This window comes from Cricetulus griseus, chromosome 5 (genome assembly GCF_003668045.3).
Source record: "Cricetulus griseus strain 17A/GY chromosome 5, alternate assembly CriGri-PICRH-1.0, whole genome shotgun sequence".
Taxonomy (NCBI): Eukaryota; Metazoa; Chordata; class Mammalia; order Rodentia; family Cricetidae; genus Cricetulus; species Cricetulus griseus.
In genome coordinates, this window is record NC_048598.1 from 103,713,118 (window position 1) to 103,738,380 (window position 25,263).

Below are 25,263 nucleotides of genomic sequence, written 5' to 3' on the forward strand. Positions count from 1 at the left end.
AACAACCCCTGTAAGTGCCGCAGGAACCTCCGCCCCGTCTCTCTGATCACCATCTAGACCCAACGGGGTTTTTCTTGTTTCCCTTCCCTTAGAAGTAGAGCCAATCTGTCCACCCTCAGTCAGCACTCCACTGAATCATCCATCCACTGAGCCAGCCCCACCTTGCTATAAATTCCCAGCAGTGCAAGATGAATCGGGATTGGGCCAGTTCTGTACAGAGGGGCTGCAATGCTTCTGAACTGGGTCTGTTTTAACCCTAGTCACCACCATCCCACTCCTGGTTTGCCTTCCACAGGCTCTGGATTGGAAAGTGGGCATGGAATCAAACCACCACCCTGCCTTTCAAGGGGCGTGTTGTGTTTACGGTGCAGAGATCTAGATGTGATGGCCCCAAAGGCATAGAGGACAAAGGACTCTCTCCTGTACCTCAAAAACCTCAGGCACTCAGTCTTGAACCAGTACTCTCTCCACAAGGCCCCGGGCACACCCACACCCGAGCACTTTTCCGATCCTACGGGCTAAAACTCACTCAAGGCAGGTGGGGCTCTAAGAGTTCAGAGGTAACTGATGTGTGGCAGCCTGGTCCCTCAAGTCATGACTCCCAGTAAGAGGCAGGACTATGCTGAAATTGCAGACCATCAGTTTGTGGTCTATCGGTCAACTTTCCCTAACGGTCACAAACACATCCAGGAGCATGTGGTGCCAGAGACACTGTGAAAGTCACCTTCCCCTGGCCATTAGAAAAATGACCCAGGTTTCTTGGGAAACAGGAGACAACCCAAACAACTCCACCCCTTCTGAGTCAAAGGACACCCTGTACTCCAGTGGTTTAGTAAAACCACAGTACCCCCCCCCACCCCATCCTCTTTGAGAACTCCACCCTCACCCCGACTCCACAGCCGTTTCCCAGTTCCACAGCTCTACCCTCATACTCAGAGAGCAACTCCTAGCAGTTCATTAAAATCCAGCGGCTCTACTTGCCTGGGCATATGATTGACTACATTTCCCAGTGTCCCTTGCAGGTGGGTTTCGTCAAGTGGCTGAGTTTTAGCCAATAAAATATGGGTACAGGAGACAGCTAGATTCCTTTCCCAGTTGCCTTGAAGGCAACCCTAAAATATGGAGGTCACATTCTAGAGGTGGCAGAGCATCAGGGTGCGTGCAGGGGCCCTGGGGGAGGCACATCTTGCCTGTGCTTAGAAAGTCGCTTTCGACAACGTAAGCCATTTCTTGATATTGTGGCAGTTGGCGGATTTCCCACATGGCCACATTCTACATGACAGTAAACACCTTTCCACTTCTGTCTCTTATCTCACCTGATACCCTATAAGACAAGTGCTGTGTGTTCCCGCCACAAAATGCGCACTCCGTAACCACGTGACAAATATATGACAGGGCACTTGTGTTTTGCCCATGTGGTCCGAGTCCCCGGAAAGACCCCCTCCCAGAAGGATGGGGAACCTGCTCTATTTTCCTTTTGTAGAAAACCAACCTTTGATTGAACTAACACAAGCACCTTCACAGATTCAGTCCCCAGCCCTGAAGCTTCCTCCTCTTAGATGCCCTCCCAAGATTCTTCCCACAGAAGGGAGGAGGATCTGTGCCTGCCACACCCTTCCACAGGAGTCCCTGTCAAGCGATGTCAAGACAAAGCAAGGGATATCTGTTTGCCCTGCTCTAGCACAGCCCCTACCCACCAACCTGACCGGAGATTCCCTGAAGCTAGGACCTCCATCTTATTTGTCTATGACTTTCTCACTGTCCTGAAAAACAAGCATTTACTGTAGCTTCCCTGGCTGCTGTCACTTGTGGTTGACAAGGGTGACAAGGTCCAGGGAACACCCTGGAATTGTTTCTATGGATGTCAGCTGGTGCTTGGAATATCCCATGAGTTTTTTTTTTTTTTTTTTTTTTTGAGACAGGGTTTCTCTTTGTAATAGCTCTGGCTGTCCTGAAAACTTGCTTTGTAGACCAGGCTGGCCTCCAACTCAGAGATCCACCTGTCTGCCCCCTGAGTGCTGGGATTAAAGGTGTCCACTGCCACCACTCAGCTTTATTCTATGGATACTTGTCACAGAGTTTTTGGATTTTAAAACCCGATATGTGAATGCATGGCCTTGGAAAGAAGGCATACAGATTTAAAGGGGTGGAGCCTAGGCCAGAAGAGATCCAAACTCCAAGATGTTTTTATCGGTGCAAACCCATCCCAGGATCCAGGCATGGTGGTGTGCACCTCTCAGCATGGCAGAGAGAGGCTGAGGTAGGGAGACTATGAGTTTGAGGCCAGCCTGGACTAAAGACCCCCAAACAGGCTCCCTACTAGGCCAGCTCTGTTCTGGAAGTCCTGTGCACACTCAGAACTTTTGTCTTTAGGCATGTTTGCCCATGTGACCCTTATAAAGACTCTGGGGCAGAGATAGGATGGTGATGGTTACCCTCATTTGATGGAAGGGAAAGCCCGAGTGGCTACATGCCACCCCGGTCATGGTTTGAGAGTATACTAATATGCCGCTGGAACCCAGAACCAGACGTCTTATTTTCTCCCCTTTCTTCCCTTTATCTTCCTTTGTGCTCACACACACGAGAGAGCTCAACTGTGGCCACTGGGAGGCAAAGCCAACCAAGCCATGGTGAGAAAGTGAAACTTAAGTGACTTTGCTTAATGTTTTGAAATAGAGCCTTTCTAACTTGACATTTGTGGCCCTAACATTGCATAGCTGCGTCTTCAAGTTGTAGCGAACCTTCCCGTCGCTGTCTCATGGAGCTAGGATTACAAGCATGTGCTACCATGTCTGGCAATTTTAACATGTGAGTGATCAGCTGAGTTTAAAACAAACCTAGTCAAGTCTAGTCCATAGGATGTGAGCACAGGAGACACACTAACACATGCCTCCTCGCGAACTCTTACCTAATCCAAACTACCTTGGACCCAACTCTAAAAATGATTTCCCCCATTCTAGTTCTAAACATGGGAACAGAGTGGAGCATTTGTGGCTAGAAGGTTCTGCTGCTGAAGCGTGGAGGGAGGAGGAAGGTGAGGCGAGAACTTACTAGATTTTTCTTCTTTGATGGGAAACTCCAGGACCTCAGTAGAGTTGTCTTTGGGGGAAGGGAAATGGACACACAGCACCAGGCGCTTCCGGCTGCTGTCCCGACACACCAGGAACATCTGCAACGGTAGAAGCAAAGACTCAGTGAATCGGAAGCTCCGGGGGAGGCAAGAGGGACAGCAGTAGGGTGGAAGTCGTCCAACGAGTATCTGAAACAAGCTTGAAGGGGAAGTGGTCACACTTGAGAAAAGTGAACCTGACCCAAATCCAGATTGGAGGTCCCCGAGTCTCAGTTTCTCCACTGCTGAAGCATGGGGTAGGGGTGAGGCTCTATATGAGGGTGGTCCACGATCTAGGCTCAGAAAAGCCCTGATAGTTGGCAGTTCAATTTCAACTCCTGCTCTAGCACCCAGTTTTTTGGAGTAGGGGTGGGGGTGGAGATGGGGAATGCCTGTTGGGAGCAATTATAGGTATCAGAAAATGTATACGTTTTTCCCTTTTCAAAAGTAAAAATAGCAGTCTGGCAGTGGTGGTGCAAGCTTTTAATCCCACACTCGGGATGCAGGAGCAGGCATCTGTGAGTTCAAGATCAGCCTGGTCTACAGAGCGAGTTCCAGGACAGCTAGGACTGCCAGAGAAATTCCCATCTCAAAAACAAAACAAAAAAAAAATCAAAACTAACTAAATAAGTAAAGCTAATATTTTGTTTGGACTTTATGGAGCTGGAGATTAAACGCAGGGCCTTGTGCATGCTAAGCAGCAAGGCCCTTCCACTAAGTTCCAGCCCCAGCCTTCCTTTCATTTTTCTTTGAGACAAGGTCTCACTAAGTTGCCTGGGCTGGAATTGAACACAGTCTGTAATCTACACGAACCTTTACTTGAACTTTTGATCCTCCATTTTAGCCTTCTGAGTAGCTGGGCTTACAGACCTTAGCTATTATCCCTGCTAAAAATAGCAACCAGTTCACCTGGAGCTCTCTGTGGCAGGAACTGTCTGGACACATCATATATTTACTGGTTCTACTTTCTCCATTACCCCATGGTGTGGGTTTTGCTATTGCCCCTGTTTTACAGGTGACAATCAAGAGACCCTGACCATCACTGCCCATTACTACGGGAGGGTGTGGTGACTGAGTAAACGCCTGTCTTGAGCCACAGGATGAACTCAGGAAGGCCGGGGCATTAGAAAACGACAGTTTGTAACAACAGAGAGGCCTCTCATTGTATTACAGATAGATATATAAACTTACAGGTTTCCGGCTATGAAAGGCCCAAATGGGATCCAGTCTCGGGATACTCAGGGTCTTCACCATGCAAGGTCTCTCTGCACTAACCAGAAATGTAGCTCTTTGAGGCTGGCTTCTGCTACAGACCCCTTCTGAGCTGACAGAATCAACAGACCAGCCTCTGGGCCAGGGGACATGTATGTCTGTGCTCTACTAAGCCAGTACTGTCTGACCATGGACAGTTCAGAACTGGTACCGTCTATTTACAGACTCCTAGGCTGTTCCACTTTTGATTCTGTAGCGGCTCTACTCCCAATGGTTCCTGGAGGCAGTGGCCTCCCAGGTGCAGTCACAATGAGAAAGGCCTCTCCTTTGTTACAAACTGTTGTTTAATACTGTCCCTTTCAGGCTCAGCTGGCCCCTCCCAGGCTCACCCTTCCTTCCCAGGTGACACCTTCTGGAATATTCCCAGCCTCCTTAAATACACTGCCGAAGGAAGGGAAGCACTTGGTCTGTGTCCCCAATCTCTCCATCCTCACTCTGCCCCTGGACTCTGTCTCCTGGGCTCAGGTCCCAAACAGCTCAGCTGGAATTCCCAAGACAGGAGTGTGGCCAAGCTGTTGAGGGCTGGCTGAGAAACAAGGACACCAGGACATCCCTAAGTGGGAGGACATGACCCCAAGCGTGGGAGGCTCAGGAGAAGACCTCTCCCTAGGCTCCAAATGTTGCTTCCACGACTACTGGTTATTAATCCCACCATGACACTGCCAGATCATCCTAGGCATGATGGTAGTGTTATTAATAAAACATGCAGTGAGCTCACAGCTCCTGATCCACTGTAGCTGACATGTACCTGCTCCCCGGTCGGCCCCAAGCCTGAACTTGCAACTTCTCATACTAAATCTACAGGGGACATGGTTGAGGAAACAGGTAAGAAGAGCCAGGTAATGTTTAAGATAGCACAAGGGACGCTAGAAATGGGTTTTATTTGTTATTATTTGTTTTTTTGAGTCAGGTTTCTCCGTATAGCTTTAAGAGTGTCCTGGAACTCGATCTGTAGACCAGGCTGGCCTTGAACTCACCGAGATCCACCTGCCTCTGCCTCCCAAGTGCTGGGATTAAATAGAGATGGGTTTTAAACTTAGGCCCTTAGACTCTGCGTCCCAGACATGACCTTCCCGTATTTCACCAGGCTCTCAAAGGTTGTGTCTTCATGAGCATGCATGGCCCTTCTGGAAGTTAGCTGAAGTGAGAAGCTGGGGGTGGGTGGGAAATCAACCTCTCTTTTCTGGGCAGGGTGGAGGGAACATGAGAACCAGAAGCAGAAGTGGAGAGAAAGGAAGAGGAGTTGCTAGTCTGTTTGCTCGTTTCTAGATCCTTCCATGAGGCCTCACTCCCTGCCCAGAGACAATGGTCGAGACACTGAACTTTAACTGTCCCAAAGATGTCTCTCAAATATGAAGTCACTTTGTTTCTTCGACAGAGGTTCAAGGTCAATTAGCCTCCTTGCCCACAGATCCCTGGGAATGAGCGGGGCTGGAGGAAATGCATGCGAATGAGTGTATGAGTGGGTGTGGCACAATATGAAATACAGCTGGTCTTTGTTTCCAGTTCTTGGTACAGAGCTTCAAAACCCTGGGAACTTCCTGAGGCAGGCAGGGGCATCTGTCTCTTGTGAGGACATTTCCAACCAGGCGTGGGGCTATGCTAACAGGAGGCTCTTACGCCCTTGGTTTCAGAGGATAGCTGAAAAGGGATTCCAGGCTGGACTTGCCAGCCCCACCCTGACCTAGGGGAGGTGAGCAGGGTTGGGATGGGTATCCTTACACACCTATGATTTCATTCCTGCCCAGGCAACGAGACCTCAAATGCTGCTGGCTAGATCTGGTACACATGCCTGGAATTCTAGCGTTTACTGTGCACCTAAGCATCTCTGAGCTAGAAAGGTTGGGCAGGTTGGGCAGGAGGCTCCTGCGGCCAAAAACAGAAACAAAAACAAAAAACCCAGATGGGCCTGATTCCAAGCTGCAGACCTCAGGCCTCAGCTTGGAGTGGAGAGAAGCCAGTGAGTGAGCCATGTGGGAATGCCGGCAGCAGGGGCAGTTGCTGGGGCCTTCTGTTCATTCCAGAGTGACTGGTCACAGAGCTGTTCACCCTCCTGCCCACACTGCCAAGGTACCTGCTCCTGAGATCTCCCTTATTAACCAGGTCACCAGCAGACCATGCCGGTCCCAGAGTCCTCACCTACCTGACCTCCTGACATCTGTGTCAGTGATCTGGCTTCTCCGTCCCTTTTCTCTCATCAGCTCCCCCAAGATGATCCACTAGGAACCCCTAGGAAACAGAATGGCCTTCCCAGAACAGTGTAAGCCACCGAGCCATGTGCCACACTGGGGTCTAACTTCTGTGGACAGCTAGGGTTCTTCCAGATGAACTCTGAACTAGACGGCGGTGAGGGCCCTGAACCCTGAGTCTGAAGAGTTATATCCTCCTAAATTCCTACGCAGGTCACTTGCCCTCTCTGAGCTGGCTTTGCAGGGAGGGAAACAATGAAGGATTCCAAGCTTTCCTTGGAGAAAATGCTCCTCTTGTTCCAGCACCTTGGGGACCTTCCCAGAAACCCCCATCCCCAAAGGCTACATGAGAGTTCTTTTGTAACGAATTAAGGCAACCTCTGAGGCTGGTGCTGACAACTCAGGATCCTTCCTTGTCTGTCTTGGCCAATATGGAACACTTTTGTTTTTTTTTTAAGATTTTATTTATATTTATTATGTATACAACATTCTGCTTCCATGTATATCTGCACACCAGAAGAGGGCACCAGATCTCATAACGGATGGTTGTGAGCCACCATGTGGTTGCTGGGAATTGAACTCAGGACCTCTGGAAGAGCAGTCGGTGCTCTTAACCTCTGAGCCATCTCTCCAGCCCTGTTGTCTTATTTTTTGACACAATGTCTTGTTAGCTAGTCCAAGCTGGACTGAAACATGCTATGGAACCCAGCATAACACTAAACTTGCAGTGATTCTCCTGTCTCAGCCTCCTGAGTGTTGCGATTGCAGGCATGTACAACCATAGATCATACCCTGCCAGGATGTCTATGGTGGTCTTGAACTCAGAGATCCACCCCACCCCCTTGCCCCTCTGCCTCCCAAGTGCTGGGATACGATAGGATAGGTTTTGAACAGGCCAGTGTTTTCAGCAATAGCTGGGATGGAAAAAGACTTAGGCAAAGAATTACACGGCCACAGAAATCCCTTCAAACAAACAAAAACTCAAATCTAGATACACTCTAAATGGTTGTGTTTTCATCTTTCATTTTGGACCAGAGCTGTTTGCAGCTGGAGGAATTTCCCATCATGCCTATGAGGATGTACCTAGTTTGGTCGAGGCAAAAACTGCAGGGTTAGGTGGGCAGCCCAGGGGTCATCCTGGGCTCATGTAGCTGTGGTAGGTAGTTCACCTGCAGCTAAGGTTCTCTCACCTGGATCCCACTCCAACAGAGCTGGGGAGTGCATGCAGATGGTCAGAGACCGGGAAATGGACTTTGCTCCATCACTTCCTGTTCACCATGGGGTGATGGGCATTACTTCCTGTCTACCAAGGGGTACCAGGCTTTGGTAATCATTGGCTCTGTCATCCCGCTCAACCTCACTTCAGGTCCAAAGCAATGTCATTAACTAAATATGAACTGAGCTCTCTCAAACCATGAGCCCATTTAAAATTTTTTTTTATTTTTTAAACCATCTCTCAGGAACTTATCACAGCAGCAAAAATCATGACTAACAGAACCTTTGAATGATGGGCTGGCACTCTTTGCCTCTGTTACTCCACTGAGATTCATCAATCCACACTTAACCACTAGTCAAACTCTAAAGTAGGACATCCTGCTAAATGCCCAACCTGTCCTCCTCAAATCTGTCTGAAAAACAATCTGTCCACACCAAGAGGAGTCAAAGGAGCTATGCTGACTGCATGGCATGGGTGTCCTGGAGCAGACAGAGGACATCGGGTAAAACCAAGCCCAGGCTTTAGCTGACACTAATGTACCAGGGCTGGTACAGTGGCTGTGGCAAGTGTTGGTTAGCGGCTGCCAGCGGGGGAGCCTGCATGTGGGTGGGCACAGGGCATGCTCTGTTCTCAGGGTACAGGGCACTCTCTGTTCTATGCTTGCAACTTTTCCATCGCTCTAAAGCTGTTCTAACTAAAATAACAAACCAGCCTGAGTGCAGAATAAAGACAACTTTCTGATTGCTGTGTTACTGGATACATATGAGTTTGTTTTTCTTTTAAAAAGGGCCACAGTGTTCCGACTCCTTATCAGAGAAGAGGCTGCTAGGAGTATAGGCGGGTCCAGGGGAAGGAAGTAGATCTGGCCAAGGTCACATAGATTGGGGCAAGGGAGTTGGCTCTAGGCATGACAAAGGCTGACTCTCACAATGCTTCACGAGGTGGACCCAGGAGATCTCTGGAATGTCTTACAGCACAGGGACCACCCATGGTGTCTGTGGTTTTCAAAATAGTGACATCACTGCACTGGTTCTGTGGGAACCACACTGTGCAGGCATAGGGCTTTCCCAGCATCTCTGAAGATCTCCCCATGAGCCTCTCTTCCCTCTTCTTTGGAATAGAGTCTTAAGCTGTGGTTCAGGCTGGCCTGGAACTCATGGAGCTATATTCCCCAACCCCACTCTTCTTAGCTGTGTGACTTTAGGCAAATGAATCAACATCTCTGTACCTCAACTGCCTCATCTGGAAGGAGGGGGGGTGCTGATTGTGCCTAGCTGACAGGGACCAAGGTACAAGGACCAAATAATATTGGCAGTGGTCATCTTAGCTTCTGTAAAGATATTATGGTGATCACCTCTCAGAACACATCCCCATCCTTAGTTAACACACTTGAATCTCTCTGTACAACCTGCTCACATCCTCCTCTACTCTCTAAACCATCCAGGGATCACTTGTCATCTCTGAGCCAGGCCAGTGATGTGTGAAAGGGAGTCATGCTGTAGCATTTAGAGTCCATCTATACTGTTCAGCGCAGATGCAACTGTTCCCAACATTTTCTATCCATAGTTAATGGGCAGGTAAAATACAGTGTTACGAGGGTGACTGTGTTTGCTGCTTTCTTGTTTCTCCTTTATTGGTCTAGTCTCCACTCTGCTCCAAGTAGGCCTGAACTTGGGTCTGCCACTTACTAGCCTCATAACCTGAGGTAGGTGAATGACCTTACCCCCCCACCCCCCCCACCCCCGGGCTAGCAAGCTTGCACTCAGCACTGGGCCAGCCCTAAACTCCTAACTTCTAGCCCTGCCTCCTGAAGCCAGCTCAAATATCCCTTTACCTCAGGGCTGTCCCTGGCAGGGGATTATTCTCACACAACAGGCAGAGAGAAAGGAAAATGGAAAATGAACTGTCAAACCTACATAATAGTAATAGACTGATGAACAGCACGAAGCTCCCAGACAGTCAGGTGACAGAGCCCTGAGGGTGTGTGCTCCAACTGCCTTCCAGGGGGATTCATTTAGTGTGGATAACCTCTGCTGACTCTTTTCAGGACACCAGTGGCTCTAAAAGGCTGGCACTGAGGTAACACCTCAGTCCTCTTTATGGCTCCCGAAATAGGATAAAAGCAGAGCCTTCTTGATGACAAGATGACATCTAGACAGCAAAGGGATGGTGCTCACAAACAACCCAAACAACCATCTCTGCCCTTAGGGGCCTGGAAGATGTCAAGTTTTTCTGCTTTTTGAAGAAAGGATGGTATGAGTCTTCGGGTGGGCAGGGAGTGGGAGTGCTTGCTAAACACAGCATTCATGCTACCACCGAGCCTACCTCTAGTCACAAGGCCACAATGTCTATTGCCCCAGTTTGTGGTATGACCCCCATCAGTATTCTTCCAGGGTCTGGGGTGGGGTGGATCTATTTCTTACTACTCAGTGACTAGACCCACCTTCCCACACCCTGGACACAGCCTTCCTGACAGCCAGCTGTGGTGGTTTGAATGATAAATGTCCCCCATACTCTCAGGCATTTGAATACTAGGTTCCCCAGTTGGTGGCATTGTTTGGGTAGGCTCAGGAGGTGTGGCTTTGCTGGAGGATGGATGCCACTGGGGTGGGCCTTGAGTGTAAGTCTTTCCTACAGCTAGATTGCTCTTTCTGCTCCTGTGCTTGTGGGTCATGATGTAAACTCTTAGCTGGCTACACTCCAGTCGCCACACCTGCCATTTCTTTTCCATGCAGACTCTTACTCCTCTGGAATGGTAAACCCCAATCAGCTCTTCTTGTTGTGAGGTGCCTGGGTCACAGTGCTCATCACAGTGACAAAAGCAGATAATACACCAGCCACCAGCTTGCTCCTTGGCCTGCCTGTAAGCTGTGAATCCTGCCACACAGGGGGAGGTACAGGCTGCTAGGGGTACCTGCTGTATGGGCCCCAGTCACTTAAGGACTAGACACCTTTAGAGAGGAATAAACAGTGAGTTTGCTTTCTGGGCTACAGCCATATCCCTGCCCCCCCTGCTTTGTACTGTGTATCCCCTTGGAGAAAGAGGTATCTATGGACACTCAGGCTGACCTATGGGCTGGAGAGGGCTGAGTGGGCTCAGGGATATTATCACCTTCCCAGCCCTACACCCTGTGGCAGGGTGGCTGGGACTTGGCTAGAGGTCCCCTGGCTCCCAGTCATCCCAATTTCCAGGCACAAATGACATCTTTGTGGCTCTGATATATTTGGGGGTAAGGGAATCTGAACCCCAGTCCTAGATTGAGGATGAGTCACAGGAGAAAGAGAAGTGCCACAAGCCACACCCAGATGAGGTCAGCTAGGAAGCAAGAGTCCTCAGTATCAATCAATCAGACAGACACAGTGTGAGATAGATTCTAGGTGCATTTAGACTGCCCAGGTTCAAATCCTGGCTCTGCCACTCCCTCCCTGTGGCTCCTGGGAAGTAACAGCAATAGCTGCCTTAGGTAGTTTGGGGGTCATGGTTCATCCCTGAGAAGACAGTGGAAGAGAACCTCGAACACAGGGAATCCTTGGGGAATATGGCTGGTAGGGTGTGGGACACTGTGTAGGAGACGGCCAAAGGGTTCAACATTGGTCTCTGTCAGATGACGTGGAAGCATAGTGGTCCTGGGTGGAGGGGAAAGTGGAGAGGAGCTGCTTAATGGGGACAGGTGAAGAGAATGTCTCAGACCCAGATGGAGGTGGTAACCACATGGCACCCAGAGCATACTAAATGCCTGTGGTACACTTTAAATGTCTGTTTTGATGTGATATGATGTGCCTTAACTTTTTTTTTTAAAAAGCCTTCTGGGGAGTGAGTTGGCCTTGAGTAGGTGGAAAAATCCTTCATTAGACATTTTACTTCTGATAATTTTGTTCATTTCTGTCCAGCTTGTTTTTTTAAATAATGAATGCATATATGGATCACTTTTATAATTAAAACAAATGACATGCTGTGTTTGAAAGGGAATAGCATTTGAGAAAATATGTGTGGGGGTGACAGGAGCAGGGGAGGCGCTCTGACTCAGTCAACTGTTATCTGGTCATCTCTGTCTATCTCATCTCTCCATATTCCCACCAACCCCCATCCACCTATCCACCCACCCACCTATCCATCCACACATCCATCTACCTATCTACTCATCCACCCCTGCAGCTATCCATCCACCCACCCACACCTCCACCTACCCATCCATCTACCACCCACCCATCCACTCTCCCACCCAGCCCTAGCCACCATCTACTGTTCACTCTCTCTTTCCATGTACTGGGAACAGCATGTAGAAAGGAGATATTAACGCTCCCATTTCAAGGAAACAAAAACAAATCCCAGAAATGTAGGGCCATTTGCCCACCTCAAAGCCCAACTCCAGAACATCTGCTGATGAACCACATGGCCTTTGACTTTGTCCATAAACAAGGGGCATCTAAATAATGTTACCTCTGACACTCATGTCCCTGATTAGTGACCTAGCTCTTAAAGTCAGAGAAAGCCAGTACAGTTCTGTATCTCTGGTGTCTGAATGCCCCAGAAGCCCCTGCCAGCACAAGCCTCACCTCCCCACCACTGATTCCAGACAAACGAGGAAAGATGGAGGCAAGAAGAGCAGAAAGCAGCTGTTTGCATGCACCCAAGTCTGTGGAGTGCAATCTGGGGTGGACAGAGCTCACTTACCCCAGCGACCTCCCACTGCAGGATTTTGGCAGCCTCTGCCTGACCTAGCCCTAGCTGCAGCCACACAGGGCAGGTCTTCACCAGCTTCTCCAGGACACTGATGCGCCGGCGTGGGATGCAGTTCTTTGAGGTGGTTGGCAGACCGAGCCTCATGCCGTCTTTCTCTTCGTCTTCTTCTCCCTCTCCTTTGCCAGCATCTGGAATAGGACTGAGAACAGGACACAGAACCAAATGGTCAGTACATCCTTCAGATCCATGGGAGGTGGACAACAAGTAGGGATTGAATCAACCCTATTTACTCATTTAACATCTATGTGGCCAGAGCCCCTTTAGGGAATGATATCAACAGATGAGTCTCCACCTAAGGCATGTATCATTATAGCAAGTAAGACATACACAGAAATAGCTGGCTAAGGCCCAAGGGACTAAAAATAACAGAAGTAGAGTGGACACAGTGGCCCAGGTGGACTCAAAGAAGCATGGTGGCATCTGAGTAGATCCCCAAAGAAGGGTTTTGAAACCTTTTAATTGAACAACACATGGCTTGTATGCAGCTAGCTCCATTTTTGACCTGTCCACACTCACGTAGTTACCACCACGAATGAGACAGACCTGCAACACCCATTGTGATTTGCCACATGTTGGTCACCGGGTTAAGAGTGATTGGTCCATACTCAAAATATAGGCTGAGGTGACCACAGTGTGCAAAATGGAAGAGAGAGGGCAGAGGGGGGAACCCCATAAACCATCTAGGCATTTTCATTTCAGAGAGAAAAGAGGGGCCTGGAAGGCCAAGGAGGACCCAGTACACTGTGACTTTAGACTGCAAATTGCAGGTTTCTGGGGGAGAGGTTTCCAGAAGGAAGGACACTGGGCTTAAGCCCTAGGACCTCCTGTTCCAAGAGGAACTTCAGGGAAGGGGGCAGGTGGAAAGTAAAGTTAGAGGACAGGGAGCCTCAGGAGTTCTGGAGTCACTGGGAGCCGTGGCTCTAAGTATTCAAGCAGCTCCCCTAGAGCCCCAGTCCTGAGGGAAGGACTTATGTCACTTCCTGCCTGGATCACCACTTCTCTACTACATTTCTCAGGTCTGACACCCTGCTCCCTGGACCAGACCTTAGGTTTCCTAAGCCTGGGATCTTTGAAGACCTAAAGAGGTAGACACCCCCCACCCTGCAAGGTCCTCTCTGCATCATGAGTTGCAGGCTGCTGCTCTCTGGTGACCAAACTTGAGACATGGGGGCCTAACACTGTGCTTCCTTGCTCCAAAATCTTCTACAGGTCCAACTTCCTAAAGAATTCAGGCCAGTGCCCTATTATTGAAGGCATTCTTATCCTGAAAGGAACCCACCCCCCCAAAGGCAGCTGTCCATCACTCCTGTAGAATCTACATATCCTTCTCCAGTCTCTTGCCTGAGCTGCCTATCTGCCTGTAGTTCCCATGGGGCCCTTAACTCACTTCAACAGATAAGAAAAGGCATGAGACAAGGTTGTTAGATAAATCTTTCCGCTGAAAGCCGCCTGAGCCCTACCGCCATGTGGGTTGTCTCCACCAGCTGCCCGGGTTCTGCCTGCCGCATGGATGGACAAAATAGTACAGAGACTTATATTATGTACAAATGCTGCTTGGCCAATGACTAGGATTCTCATCTGTTAGCTCAGTCTTAATTATCATAAATCTATATATTTTATAAGGCTTATCGGACACCTTCCATTGGCGTCCCCCCTTGTCGGTGGATCACATCGCGAAGCTGGAGGAAAAGTGGAGGGGAAAGGGGCCACTTCCTGCTTATCCTTCCTTAAATATGAGTCTCGGTTATGTCACTTCCTGCCTGGATCACCACTTCTCTACTACATTTCTCAGAATCCTCCTTGACTCCTAGTCCTGCCTAACTTGCTGCCTCATTGGCCAAACAGTACTTTATTTATCATCCAGTAAGACAAACACACACACAAAGCACTTCCCCATCACAAGGTGTCAAAAACAACCATTGTATTAAAAAAAATAGTTGAATTGGAGTTGAAAACTTCTACCCAGGTCTGGGTGGCTGGGAGTAAAGTATTTGCCAGGCAAGCATGAGATCCAAGTTTGGTACTCAGAATCTACATAAAAAGCTGGGCATGGTGGCACACACATTTGCAGTCCCAGCACTGAGGAAGTAGAGACAGGCGGATGCCTGGGGCTTGCTCTCCAGGCAGCTTAGCCTCCTTGCCAAGTTCTAGGCCAGTGAGAGATCTAGTGTCTTAGGGTTACTATTGCTGTGATGAGATACCATGACCACTTATAAAGGAAACTCTTATAAGGGAAAGCATTTAATTGTGGTTTGCTTTCAGTACAAGAGGCAGTCCATTGTCATGGCAGGTAGCATGGTGGCATGCAGGCAGGACATGGTGCCAGAGAAGTAGCTCAGAGTTCTACATGTGGATCTACAGCAGCAGGAAGAGAGAGGCACTGGGCCTGGCTTAGGCGTTTGAAACCTCAAAGCCCATCCCCACTCACACACTTCCTCCAACAAGGCCACACCCCACCCCAACAAGGCCACACCCCACTCCAACAAGGCCACACCCCACTCCAACAAGGCCACACCCCACTCCAACAAGGCCACACCCCACTCCAACAAGGCCACACCCCACTCCAACAAGGCCACACCCCACTCCAACAAGGCCACACCCCACTCCAACAAGGCCACACCCCCTAATTCTTTTCAAGGAGTGCTACTTCATGATGGCTAAGCACAACAAACATGTGAGCCGATGGGAGCCATTCTTATTGGAACCACTATACCCTGTCTCAAAACACAAGGTGGAAGACGCCTGAAGAACAACACACGAGCTTGTCCTCTGCCTTCCACATGCATGTGGACCTATGCACGTGCACACAGACATGCACACACCTCTGCCAATTCTTCTGGAGGGAAGCATTTGCAAAACACATACTTCATGAGTGACAAGCAAGTCAATTAAAAAAAAAAGGAAGTCAACAGGGCTGGAGAGATGGCTCAAGGGTTAAGAGCACTGGCTGCTCTTCCAGAGGACCCGGGGTTCAATTCCCAGCATCCACATGACAGCTCACAATTGTCTGTAACTCCAGTTTCCCAGGATCTGGCACCTTCACACCAATGCACAGAAAATAAAGTTACAATAAACTATTTTTAAAAAGGGAAACCAAAAGATCTGAACAGATTCTCCAAAGACAACACACATGGGCCAATAAGCAGGTCAAAGGTGCTAGAAACCCTTTGTTATTAGGGGCATGCAAATTAAAACCACAAGGTGATACCATGCAGCAACTAGAAGATTGACTGAAATAAGGGCTGCCCCCGCCACTTTGGCTGAGGGTGGCTCAGTTACCAGAAGGCTCTCAGGTTTGCTGTATAAATGTAAATTGGTACAACCACTTTGGAAAATGATGGGGCAGTGTGTCATAACACGGGTTCCATGGCAGGTCCCACTCCTCAGTATGTTCCCAAAAGCCCACATCTGTAAAAAGATGGGCAAGGAAATGGTCACAGTAGCTTAGCTTACAGTTACTCAAAACTGGCCAGGTACCCATTGTTAGGAGGAGGAGGAAGAAGCTGGGCTCCCCACACAAGGGAACAGCTAGCAATAAAGAGATCCACCGATGAACAACCACACGGGTGGAAAATGAATGCCCACACTAAATTAAAGCCAGGGACAAAGAAAACAGATGCCATGAATCAATGTGAAGTTCAAACGGTGTGTACTTATATTTGCGTGTTTGTTTACTTTGCTCATACCCATTTTATATTAAGAACAGTAATCTAGTACTGTACTCTGTACTTAACCCATATGCTAACACATTCAGGGAGGTCTAGAACTTCCTCTGGAATGCACACAAAGTGAATTTACAAGCTGGGCAGTGGTGGCGCACACCTTTAATCCTAGCCCTCGGGAGGCAGAGGCAGGTGGAGCTCTGAGTTTGAGACCAGCCTGGTCTACAAGAGCTAGTTCCAGGACAGCCTCCAACGCCACAGAGAAACCCTGTCTCAAAAAACCAGTAACAAAAAAACAAACAAACAAACAAAAAGTGAAGCTACAGATAGATGAAGGCAGTAGCAATGCAAACAGGGAAAACAGTAAGGGCAAGAGGCAGGTATGACCGTTCACCTCAAAATTTGCTCTCCTGCCATGTTTCATATTTAATTTTACTTCTTCAGGAAAGTAAGAAAATTCTTCACACCCTGTGAAGCCTATTCAGATGAAGCCTAATGGCTGTACCAGAAGCCAGGATCTGAATTCAGGCTGTGTGGCTTTAGGCTCATTATCTGACCTCTCTGGGCTTCAGTTAATTACCTTTAAAAGAAACTGCTTTGCAGGATTACTGTGGCAATCTGTTTGTTGCAGAGTCTGTTGAAGATTTAGCTCAGTGTTTACCTGTAATTCAGCTGAACTAGCTATTGTGTTTCTACCCCTCAACTCTTCAGCTGCCACCCTTCCTGTTACAGTCCCCCACTGTGTAGACTTGAATGGTACTCCAGTCTGTGTTGCTGTCTTGTGCGCCAGACATCCTGTCCTGGTGGCAACCCATGAGTTCCAGTGTGTAGGAAACCCGACATGAACACAGACACAATTGCCAAGAGAATCAATCCAAGTTTCTTAACCAAGTAACAAACCACAGGGAGGGCTCTCCTCATGCCCCAAGTGCAGCTGGTGGATGAACAGGTAAGGCCAGCATGGTCCACACAGCTGGCAGGGACAAGCTCCATGGGTCAACCCAACATGGGCTCTGAAGATGCTTATGAGGAAAGTCAGATCCTTGAGGTTCCTCAAGGTCCATGCCGGGCATGAATATGACAAAGGCTGGCTCACAGCCCTTAGAGTTTTTTTTTTTTTTTTTTTTCGGGGTGGGGGGGTTGCCTAGAGGACTCTATAAGAGGTCAAAAGCCACAGTCCTTGTCTCCTGGAAAGGTGTAGAAGTTGGAGAAACCAAGGTCTCAGGGAGGTATGGACTTCATACTAGGTTGGAAGAGTGACAGAAACTAAGGGACAAAACCACATGGTATCTGCCATAGCTAAAGAAGACAATACAGGGAAACCTGATTTCTCAACATCCACAGGGAACAGGCAGGAGGTGTGACCATGCTGAGCTGGCCCACTCTGAGCTTTGCCTGTGGCTGTGACTCCTGTCAGTGATGGTGGCTGAAGGCTCTTGGCACGGCGCCTGTCATCTGTTGGCAGAGCAGAGACTCTTGACACCCACGCCCTCCCTCCTGACAGCAGATGCTGAGGCTGCTGTACCCTGAAATCTTTGATTGTAGATAAAGAAGCAGGCGTGACATGTGACATTGACAGGGCTATCATGAACGGGGTTGACAGCATAAAGGAACTAGGCCAGGGCCAGGGGTTCTGGAGGAGCTCTGCCACAAACAGAAGCCCTCCAAGACTGATGTCTTCCAGCGCATGGCTCAAGCAATGGCTCTAGTGGCCCCACAGCCTTCCCTTCCACACCTGTCCAGGGACACTGCTGTCTCCATGTGCCTGTGGTCGCTAGCCCAAGAAGTCCACAATGCTCCTCAGCACCCAGCTTCTCTGGAATGTCCTGAGCAGCTCTGGAAGGAAGGAGAGAACTGGCTCTTGGGACAGTGAGGAATGTCTGGGCTCTGTCACAGGCCTAATGAACCTAAGAGGGAAGAAGACAGACACCCTTTTGGGGGTCAGAGCAGTGGTATGGCAGTTGGGGCACTGGCTGGCTGCTTGCCACTTGGAGGAGAGTGCAGAAGTTTCCTGGCCAAGAGCCAGAGGCTTTGGCTGCCTGGTGAGCTCCTGGAAGCTTTACTGGGAAAACTGAGCCCTCTTGTGTAGACTTGGACAGAAACTGGATGGGTTGAGAGATGGGAGGACTAGGAAAAAGCCATGCCACACCACCTATCCTCAGGACTTCTGGCAAGACCCAGACACTCTGCACAGGGCTCCAAGGGAGCAGAGAAGGCATGAAGAGCTTCATAGAGGTGATGTGATCTCCATCACCCTCAAACCTGCTGCACCAAGCTGAACTGTGTCCCCAAAAGAGTCTAAATCTCACTTCCAGCACCCATGTATGAGACTTGGAGAAAGGGTCTTTGCAGGCTGAAACAAGTTAAGGGTCCTAAAATGAGAAACCCTGGGGTCAGGCTCTGGAATCTGTGTTTCTAACCATTGCACTAAAAAGTTCCCCAAAAATTGAGTCAGTAAGATGGTTCAGTAAGTAAAAGGGCTTGCTGCCAAGCCTGAAGATCTGTGTTTGGTCCCCAGGACTCACATGGTGGAAGGAAAGAACTGACGCTTACCACTTGTCCTCTGACCTCCATGGTACCTCAGGGTACACATACCCCCACATGCAATAAATAATTAGATGATTAATGCAATAAAAAGAGTATTTTTAAATAAGACTTTTAACTTTAGAGAAAGATTTTTCTAAAGTTCCACATTTGCATATCTTTGTAGTAGCTGGCAAAGAAAATTCAATAATTTTTTTTAAAAAAATCTTGTTTGGGAACAGATACATACAGAGACATATAAATATGCACAAGGAATAATTTCCAGACGGCCATGCAGGGCATCATTATAGAAAGTTCTGTGATGTGTGTGTTTGGGGGGGGTGTTGGGGGTTGATGAAAATCTTAAACCAATAATTTTCTCATCTGCTCCATAGAACTGGTAAAGCCTGGCCCATGGGAACAGTTGAACTGGTGAAGCCTGGCCCATGGGAACAGTTGAGCTAGGTCTCGCTAGGCAACAACATGGATGGTCACCTGCTTCTTCCAGGGATACCTAGACTCTGAGTTCATTCCACCCAGCTCTACTCCATTCCTCACGCCCACAGTGCCTCACTTAGTGTGAGGCAAAACAGGTAACAGAGCAAGGCTAAGAAGGACCATTTCTCGGGTCCTAAAAGCTAGTCAAGTATGAGGAGATGCGTATGCTAAGAATGGGAGTCTGTGCCCACTCACCTGACAATCTGTCAGATCCGAGAGGTGAGACGCCTTCGCTCACACTTCCCAAAACCTCCTCTCCTGGAGATGGTGACAAAGGCCACCATTGCTGCATCATGTACCAGGGAATCAATGGGAGAAAGCAGGTTCCGGGGCTGGATGCTGACTGTAGGTCACGTGCTTTTTGTGCAAGCAGGAGGACCTGAGTTCAGATTCCCAGCACATACATAAAAGACAAGCGTGAGAACGCATATCTCTAACTAGCACTGGAGGCCTGGGAAGAGATGGGAGGAGCCCTGGAGCTGGCTGGTCAGCTACCTAGGCAAAATGGCAAGCTCCAGGTTCCGTGACAGATCTGGCTTCACAAAATAAGGTAGTGAATGATGGAGAAAAGACATCCAGGATCAACCGCTGGCCTCCATATTAGCATGCATGGATGCATACATGAACACACACACACATCACCTGCTCAAATGTACCACACCTGCACATACCACGTGTACCCTTCCCCCCCAAAAAAAGTACCAATCCATAAGAATTGGACAGATAAACTTCCGGGAAGTCATCTCTCAGCTGTCACAGCTGGTACAAGTGATACCACCCAGTGCACAAAATCTCAAAACCCTGAAGCCAGCATTGGTGCTCGTTTCCCATTTCATCCCTGGGGCAGAGGTGAAAGGGACGTATGTCCTCAGCTCTTAGAATAAGTCACTGAGGTCTGTAAGGCAAAACAAAACAAAATAAAACAAAGCAACAACAAAAAAACCAAACAAGGCCTGAAACTTAGTGTTCTACTGAGTCAGGGAAAAAGGAGGGGAGGCGGAGGGAGACACAGTGTTCACATCAGTGAGAGAGGAGCTGCCACAGGAATTCTTTGTTCTGTTCCTGCAGCTACCCCAGGAGTCTGGAACAAAGCCCAAAGAGAAAGTCTTAAAAACCAAACAAATGAAAACACCAGAATATGGAGAGCAATAAGCAAACTACATGCTGAGTCCAAAAAGCATTCATGACAGCTGTATATCCTCTGTGGCCACAGCTCACCAATGTGGGTAGGGGCTGCTCCCTGGTGGGGGGAGGTGAGGGTGCTCCCTGGTGGGGGGAGGCGAGGGTGCTCCCTGGTGGGGGGAGGCGAGGGTGCTCCCTGGTGGGGGGAGGCGAGGGTGCTCCCTGGTGGGGGGAGGCGAGGGTGCTCCCCCACAGGAAGGTAAGATGCTTCCAGGAGGAGGCGAAATGGGGTGGGGTTGAGGAAAGGATGCTCCCTGGCAGGGGAGGGGTGAGGGTGCTCCCTGGCAGGGGAGGGGTGAGGGTGCTCCCTGGCAGGGGAGGGGTGAGGGTGCTCCCTGGCAGGGGAGGGGTGAGGGTGCTCCCTGGTGGAGGAGGTGAGGGTGCTCCCTGGTGGAGGAGAGGGACCCTTCCAGACTCCTAAGACTACTAATGAAGATTCAAGGCAAATGCGGTAACACAATGGGATGTCCCAGGCTGGATTGCATCTCAGGGCATCCCTGAGTTTTCTGTAGGATTATCTGAACTCAGAAAAGTTTTAATTTTTAAATTACATTTATTTATTTATTTATTTATCTATTTATTGTGTGTGAATGTGGAGCCCATCAGGGTGGAGGTCAGAGGACAACTTGTGAGAGTCTGGCTGGCTCTTTCTTTTTACCACATGGGTCCTGATCAAAGTCAGAACTGTCAGACTCGGCAGCAAGCATTTTGACCTGCTGAGCCATCTCACCAGCCCTGCGCTTGAGCATTTACTTGAGAAAACAAAAAGCCCATATGCTTGTACCCCTTCTCTGAGGTGCTAGGGAAGGTAGTCTGAGGAACCCAAATCTTTTCCTTTTGCCTGAACAAGTCCCTCACCCCATCTGATAGGAGACAGGGGCTCAGTACCTTCCTGGACAGCCCAATCTCAGGAGTTATTCTCAGTTTCCATGCAGATGACATCTGTGCTTTGCCTTCTCAGAGCTTTGAAGTTAGGTCAGAAGCCTGTACGTCTATGTTAGGAAGGAATTGGAGAGTCCAGCTTGGGGGAGGGGCAGTCCACAGTCACCCAGAGACTTAGGGTCCAGGACACTTCTAAGGAGCAGCTTTTTCTTCTAGGACATCCTAGCAGAAGCCCAAGAAGGCCATTGGGAACTGTTCCTCTCTCCTGTGGAGCTACAGGACTTGGGGCAAAGCGGCAGCTGACACTGAAGGCCATCAGACCTGAAAGCCTGGACTTAGGATATTCACAGTAGCGTAAGACAGGTTACAGTACCAGGGAAGGGATAGTGCTTCATTCTGGGGCCACTGCATGCTCATGGCCTTGGTAAAACTGGGAGAACATCCCACCTTCCTTAGTAGTGAGCTAGGAACTAAAGAAGACAGTGCAGTCGAGAGCTCAGTCCGTCACAGACAGAACAGATGGCAACTGCTGGATGGAATGAGGCCCTCAGACCAGTGTCAGGAGGGAGGCAAGGCTGAAGTGACAATAGGCAGGGCTGTCCTACTGGTGCAGAGGGGGACGGGATGAGGATTGAGGAGATAGCTCATTTGATAAAGTGCTTGCTGTGCAAACTCAAGGATTGAACTGGTTGTGGCAATATGCATTTCTAATCCTGGTGCAGACAATCAGGGATCGTTGGCAGCCAGTCTAGCCTATCTGTGAGCTCCAGATTCATGGAGAGACTCTGGCTGCTTCTGCACTTTGTAGTCACATGGTGACAACCTCCTGCCCCTATATAGCACCCCCCCCCAACAACTTTGTGATGACAATATCAGAATGTACTCTCCCTCTCCAGGGTCTGGTGCCATCCAGACTGAACAGTCCCTTTGCCATGCAGCACTCAGTGGGAACATCTGTCAACTGCTTCTTCCAGACAAACGCCGAGCCACACACTGACACACACCATCTCTGCCAATATGCTCTTAAAAGTGTCTAACTCCATGGTTTTTAATATTGTCACAGCCATCACCACAAATCTCAGAACATTTTAGCCGCCAGTCAGTCCCTATGCCCCCTCACCAACTACTACTCTTTACAGACTTGCCTGTTCTAGGTATTTTCTGTGAGTGGACCCGGGCACTGTTTAGTTTCTACCATTTTGCAGAACTTTTTGTTTGTTTGTTTTTTGAGACAGGGTTTTTCTGTGTAGCTTTGGAGCCTGTCCTGGAACTCACCCTGTAGACCAGGCTGGCCTCGAAGTCAGAGATCCGCTTGCCTCGGTCTCCCAACTGTTGGGATTAAAGGCGTCCGCCGCAGCCGCCGCCACCACCACCGCCGCCACCTGACCCTTTATGGAACATTCTCAAGGTCCACCTGCATTATTGTGGTGACTGGTAGAGTCTATCAGGGCTTCTGTATCAACCTTTTGTTTCTTATTGACAGACAGCATTGCTCTATATGGACAGACTTCACTCTATCCAGTCAACTCTTGTTAACAAGTCCTAAGGTAAGCAAGCATCAGTTTTCTATAGATCATCAACAATTGGAGAAATTGGAGCAGATTAATTTGTCTGAGGGTGTAGTTACATTGTAGAAATGAAGGGAGACAGGACTCATGAGCCAAGTAGTTCATAACAAATGCTGTTGTTGGCAGAACAGGTGTGACATTGGGCATGGAGTCTAATCACGGGCCAGGCACCTTCATTCCCCTCCCCTAAAGAGACTCAGCAGCCTCTTTAGGAAAAGGACAGCATTGGGCTCAACCTTGGATGCCTGGAGGTTGAATTTCTTCACATGAACCCCAGCTGCTTGGCAGTGCTCAGACAGTTATGCTGAGGGCACCACAGAGCAAGAATGTGGGGATCAATCAATGATGTCTGTGGGGTGCTCTATATACTGATCTACGTAGTGATCAACTAGTGATGTCTGTGTCTGCTGCTCTATATACTGACTGGGCCTCCATCAGGCCAAAGCCTAAGGGTTCTTCCAGCCCTGCGAATTCCATGTCTCTGTGACTCATCTGACTCTTGGCTGTGGGCCTCTGAAGGCTTCTCTTTCTAGCTGGGCTGGCCCTGTCCCAGAAGACAGCACAGAAAAGGCAGGAGGCCAGGCCAGCCTCATCTCTTCTGCCAGCTCCTTTCCCTCGAGTGTGCACAACTCAGCCCCAGCTGCTGCATCTTTCCTGGTCTGGCCCAGGATGCCCAGAAGCAGGAACCCAAAGTAGAGCTCCAGGGCCTGTTGGATAGAGAAGCAGCTGGATTCAGACCTCTTTCACTGATGTTCCACAGATACCTGCAGCCCATTTCTAGGGTGGAATGGCTGTTGGAGGTCCAGACCAGTACCCACAGACACTTGCAACTTCGAGGACAGTGACCAGAACCCATGTTTCACGGATTTCTCCTTCTCTCAACACTAAAAGCCTTGCATGGTGAGATAGGCCCTCTACCGTTTTGCCCAGCACTGGCCAGTTCTGCAGGCTGCCCACAGCCTCTTACAGGGGAAGTCAGCTCAAGTAGGTCTTCCGGCCCCCGGAAATGAGAGCAGACCAGGTCACCTCAGGTCATACGTCACAGCCCACATCAAGGGGTCTGACAAGTTAGAAGCCTCCGTGCTTTCTGCCTGCAGAAGCCTTTGTCTTTCCTGAGTTGGTAGTCACAGCCCAGTTCCCAGCCCTGCCTTCCTGAATCTACCATGGGTTTCTGCTGGAGTTCCCCCCCCCCCAGCTCCCACACAGGTACTGGTTTCAATGCTAAGGCTCTTAGGATGTCAGCCCACACTACAGTAGACTGGCCCTAAGCTGGTTTCTCAGATGCTCTGATCTGCTCACTGTGTCACACCCTCTGTGTGTCCATCCCTGGCTGCTTTCTCTTCACTATGGGCTCTAGATACCCACTTGCCTGCTTTGAGCCCTTCTATCTTCTTTCAGTACTTCCTCTGGATCCCAGAAGTCCTTCCTGCTCATGTTTGACCTGAATAGGCTCTATTATCCTGCACCCACTCCCTAAGTCTTGGATGGGATTGTCTATTTCCACCTGGTCCCAGTTTTTGGCCATCGGCATGACTAGAGCTGTGTTGCCTGGTGCTTAGGGTGTGCTCTTGTTTGCTTCTATTGCTGTGATAAAACACTGACCAAAACCAACTTGGGGGGGAAGATATGGCTTATCTGACTTACAGGTCCAGATTACAGCCCATCATTGAGGAAGTCAGTGCAGGAACTAAACCAGGAGCAAAGGCAGAAGCCATAGAGGAAAGCTGCTTGAATCCTGGCTTGCTCTTCCTGATTTGCTCAGCCTGTTGTCTTATATACCCCAGAACCACCTGCCCAGGGTGGCATCACCCTTAGTGGGCTGGGGCCTCCCACATTAATCACTGATCAACAAAATGCTGCTCAGACCTGTCTATAGGCCAGTTTGATGGAGACTGGTGGTTTTAATGAGAATGGCTCCCATAGGTTCATATACCTGAATGTTTGAAAAGGATTAGGAGGCGTGGCCTTATTGGAGGACATGTGAAAATGGGGGTGGGCTTTGAGGTTTCAAAAGTCCATGTCATTCCCAGTTAGCTCTCTTTCTCTTCCGTCAACTGGGAAATAATATGTAAACTCTCAGTTGTGCTCCAGCGTCATAGTCATACCTGCCTGCCTGCCACCATGCTCCCCATTATAATGGTCACAGACTTGTCCCTGGAACTGTATGCCTCCATAAACACTTTCTTCTACAGTTACCTTGGGCATGGTGTTTCGTCACAGCAATAGAAAAGTAAGAGAAGTATTATCTCAATTGAGTTTCCCTCTTCCTAGATGGTACTAGCTTGTTCCAAACTGACAAATAACTGAGCTTGAAAACCATGCAGGCTGCAGAAAGAGTCCCAGCTGGGTGTCTTTGCAACTCACAGCTCCTATTTTTGCCTCTTTGCAGATGTATCTAAGTGGGGGTGGGAGCCTGAG

General features: G+C 49.2%; 1 protein-coding gene across 1 annotated transcript in view; it reads right to left on the reverse strand.

Annotated features, from left to right (window-relative positions):
- Positions 1-25,050, reverse strand: part of Rin3 (Ras and Rab interactor 3) — an 83,644-nt gene extending 58,594 nt beyond the window's left edge. Inside the window, exons 1-4 of the mRNA XM_035445865.1 lie at positions 25,042-25,050; positions 23,434-23,552; positions 12,462-12,669; positions 3,052-3,169 (exon numbers count right to left, since the gene is read on the reverse strand). Of these exons, the coding sequence (XP_035301756.1) occupies positions 3,052-3,169; positions 12,462-12,669; positions 23,434-23,552; positions 25,042-25,050 (454 nt within the window). The remainder of the gene's footprint in view (positions 1-3,051; positions 3,170-12,461; positions 12,670-23,433; positions 23,553-25,041) is intronic.
- Positions 25,051-25,263: the final 213 nt, after the last annotated feature.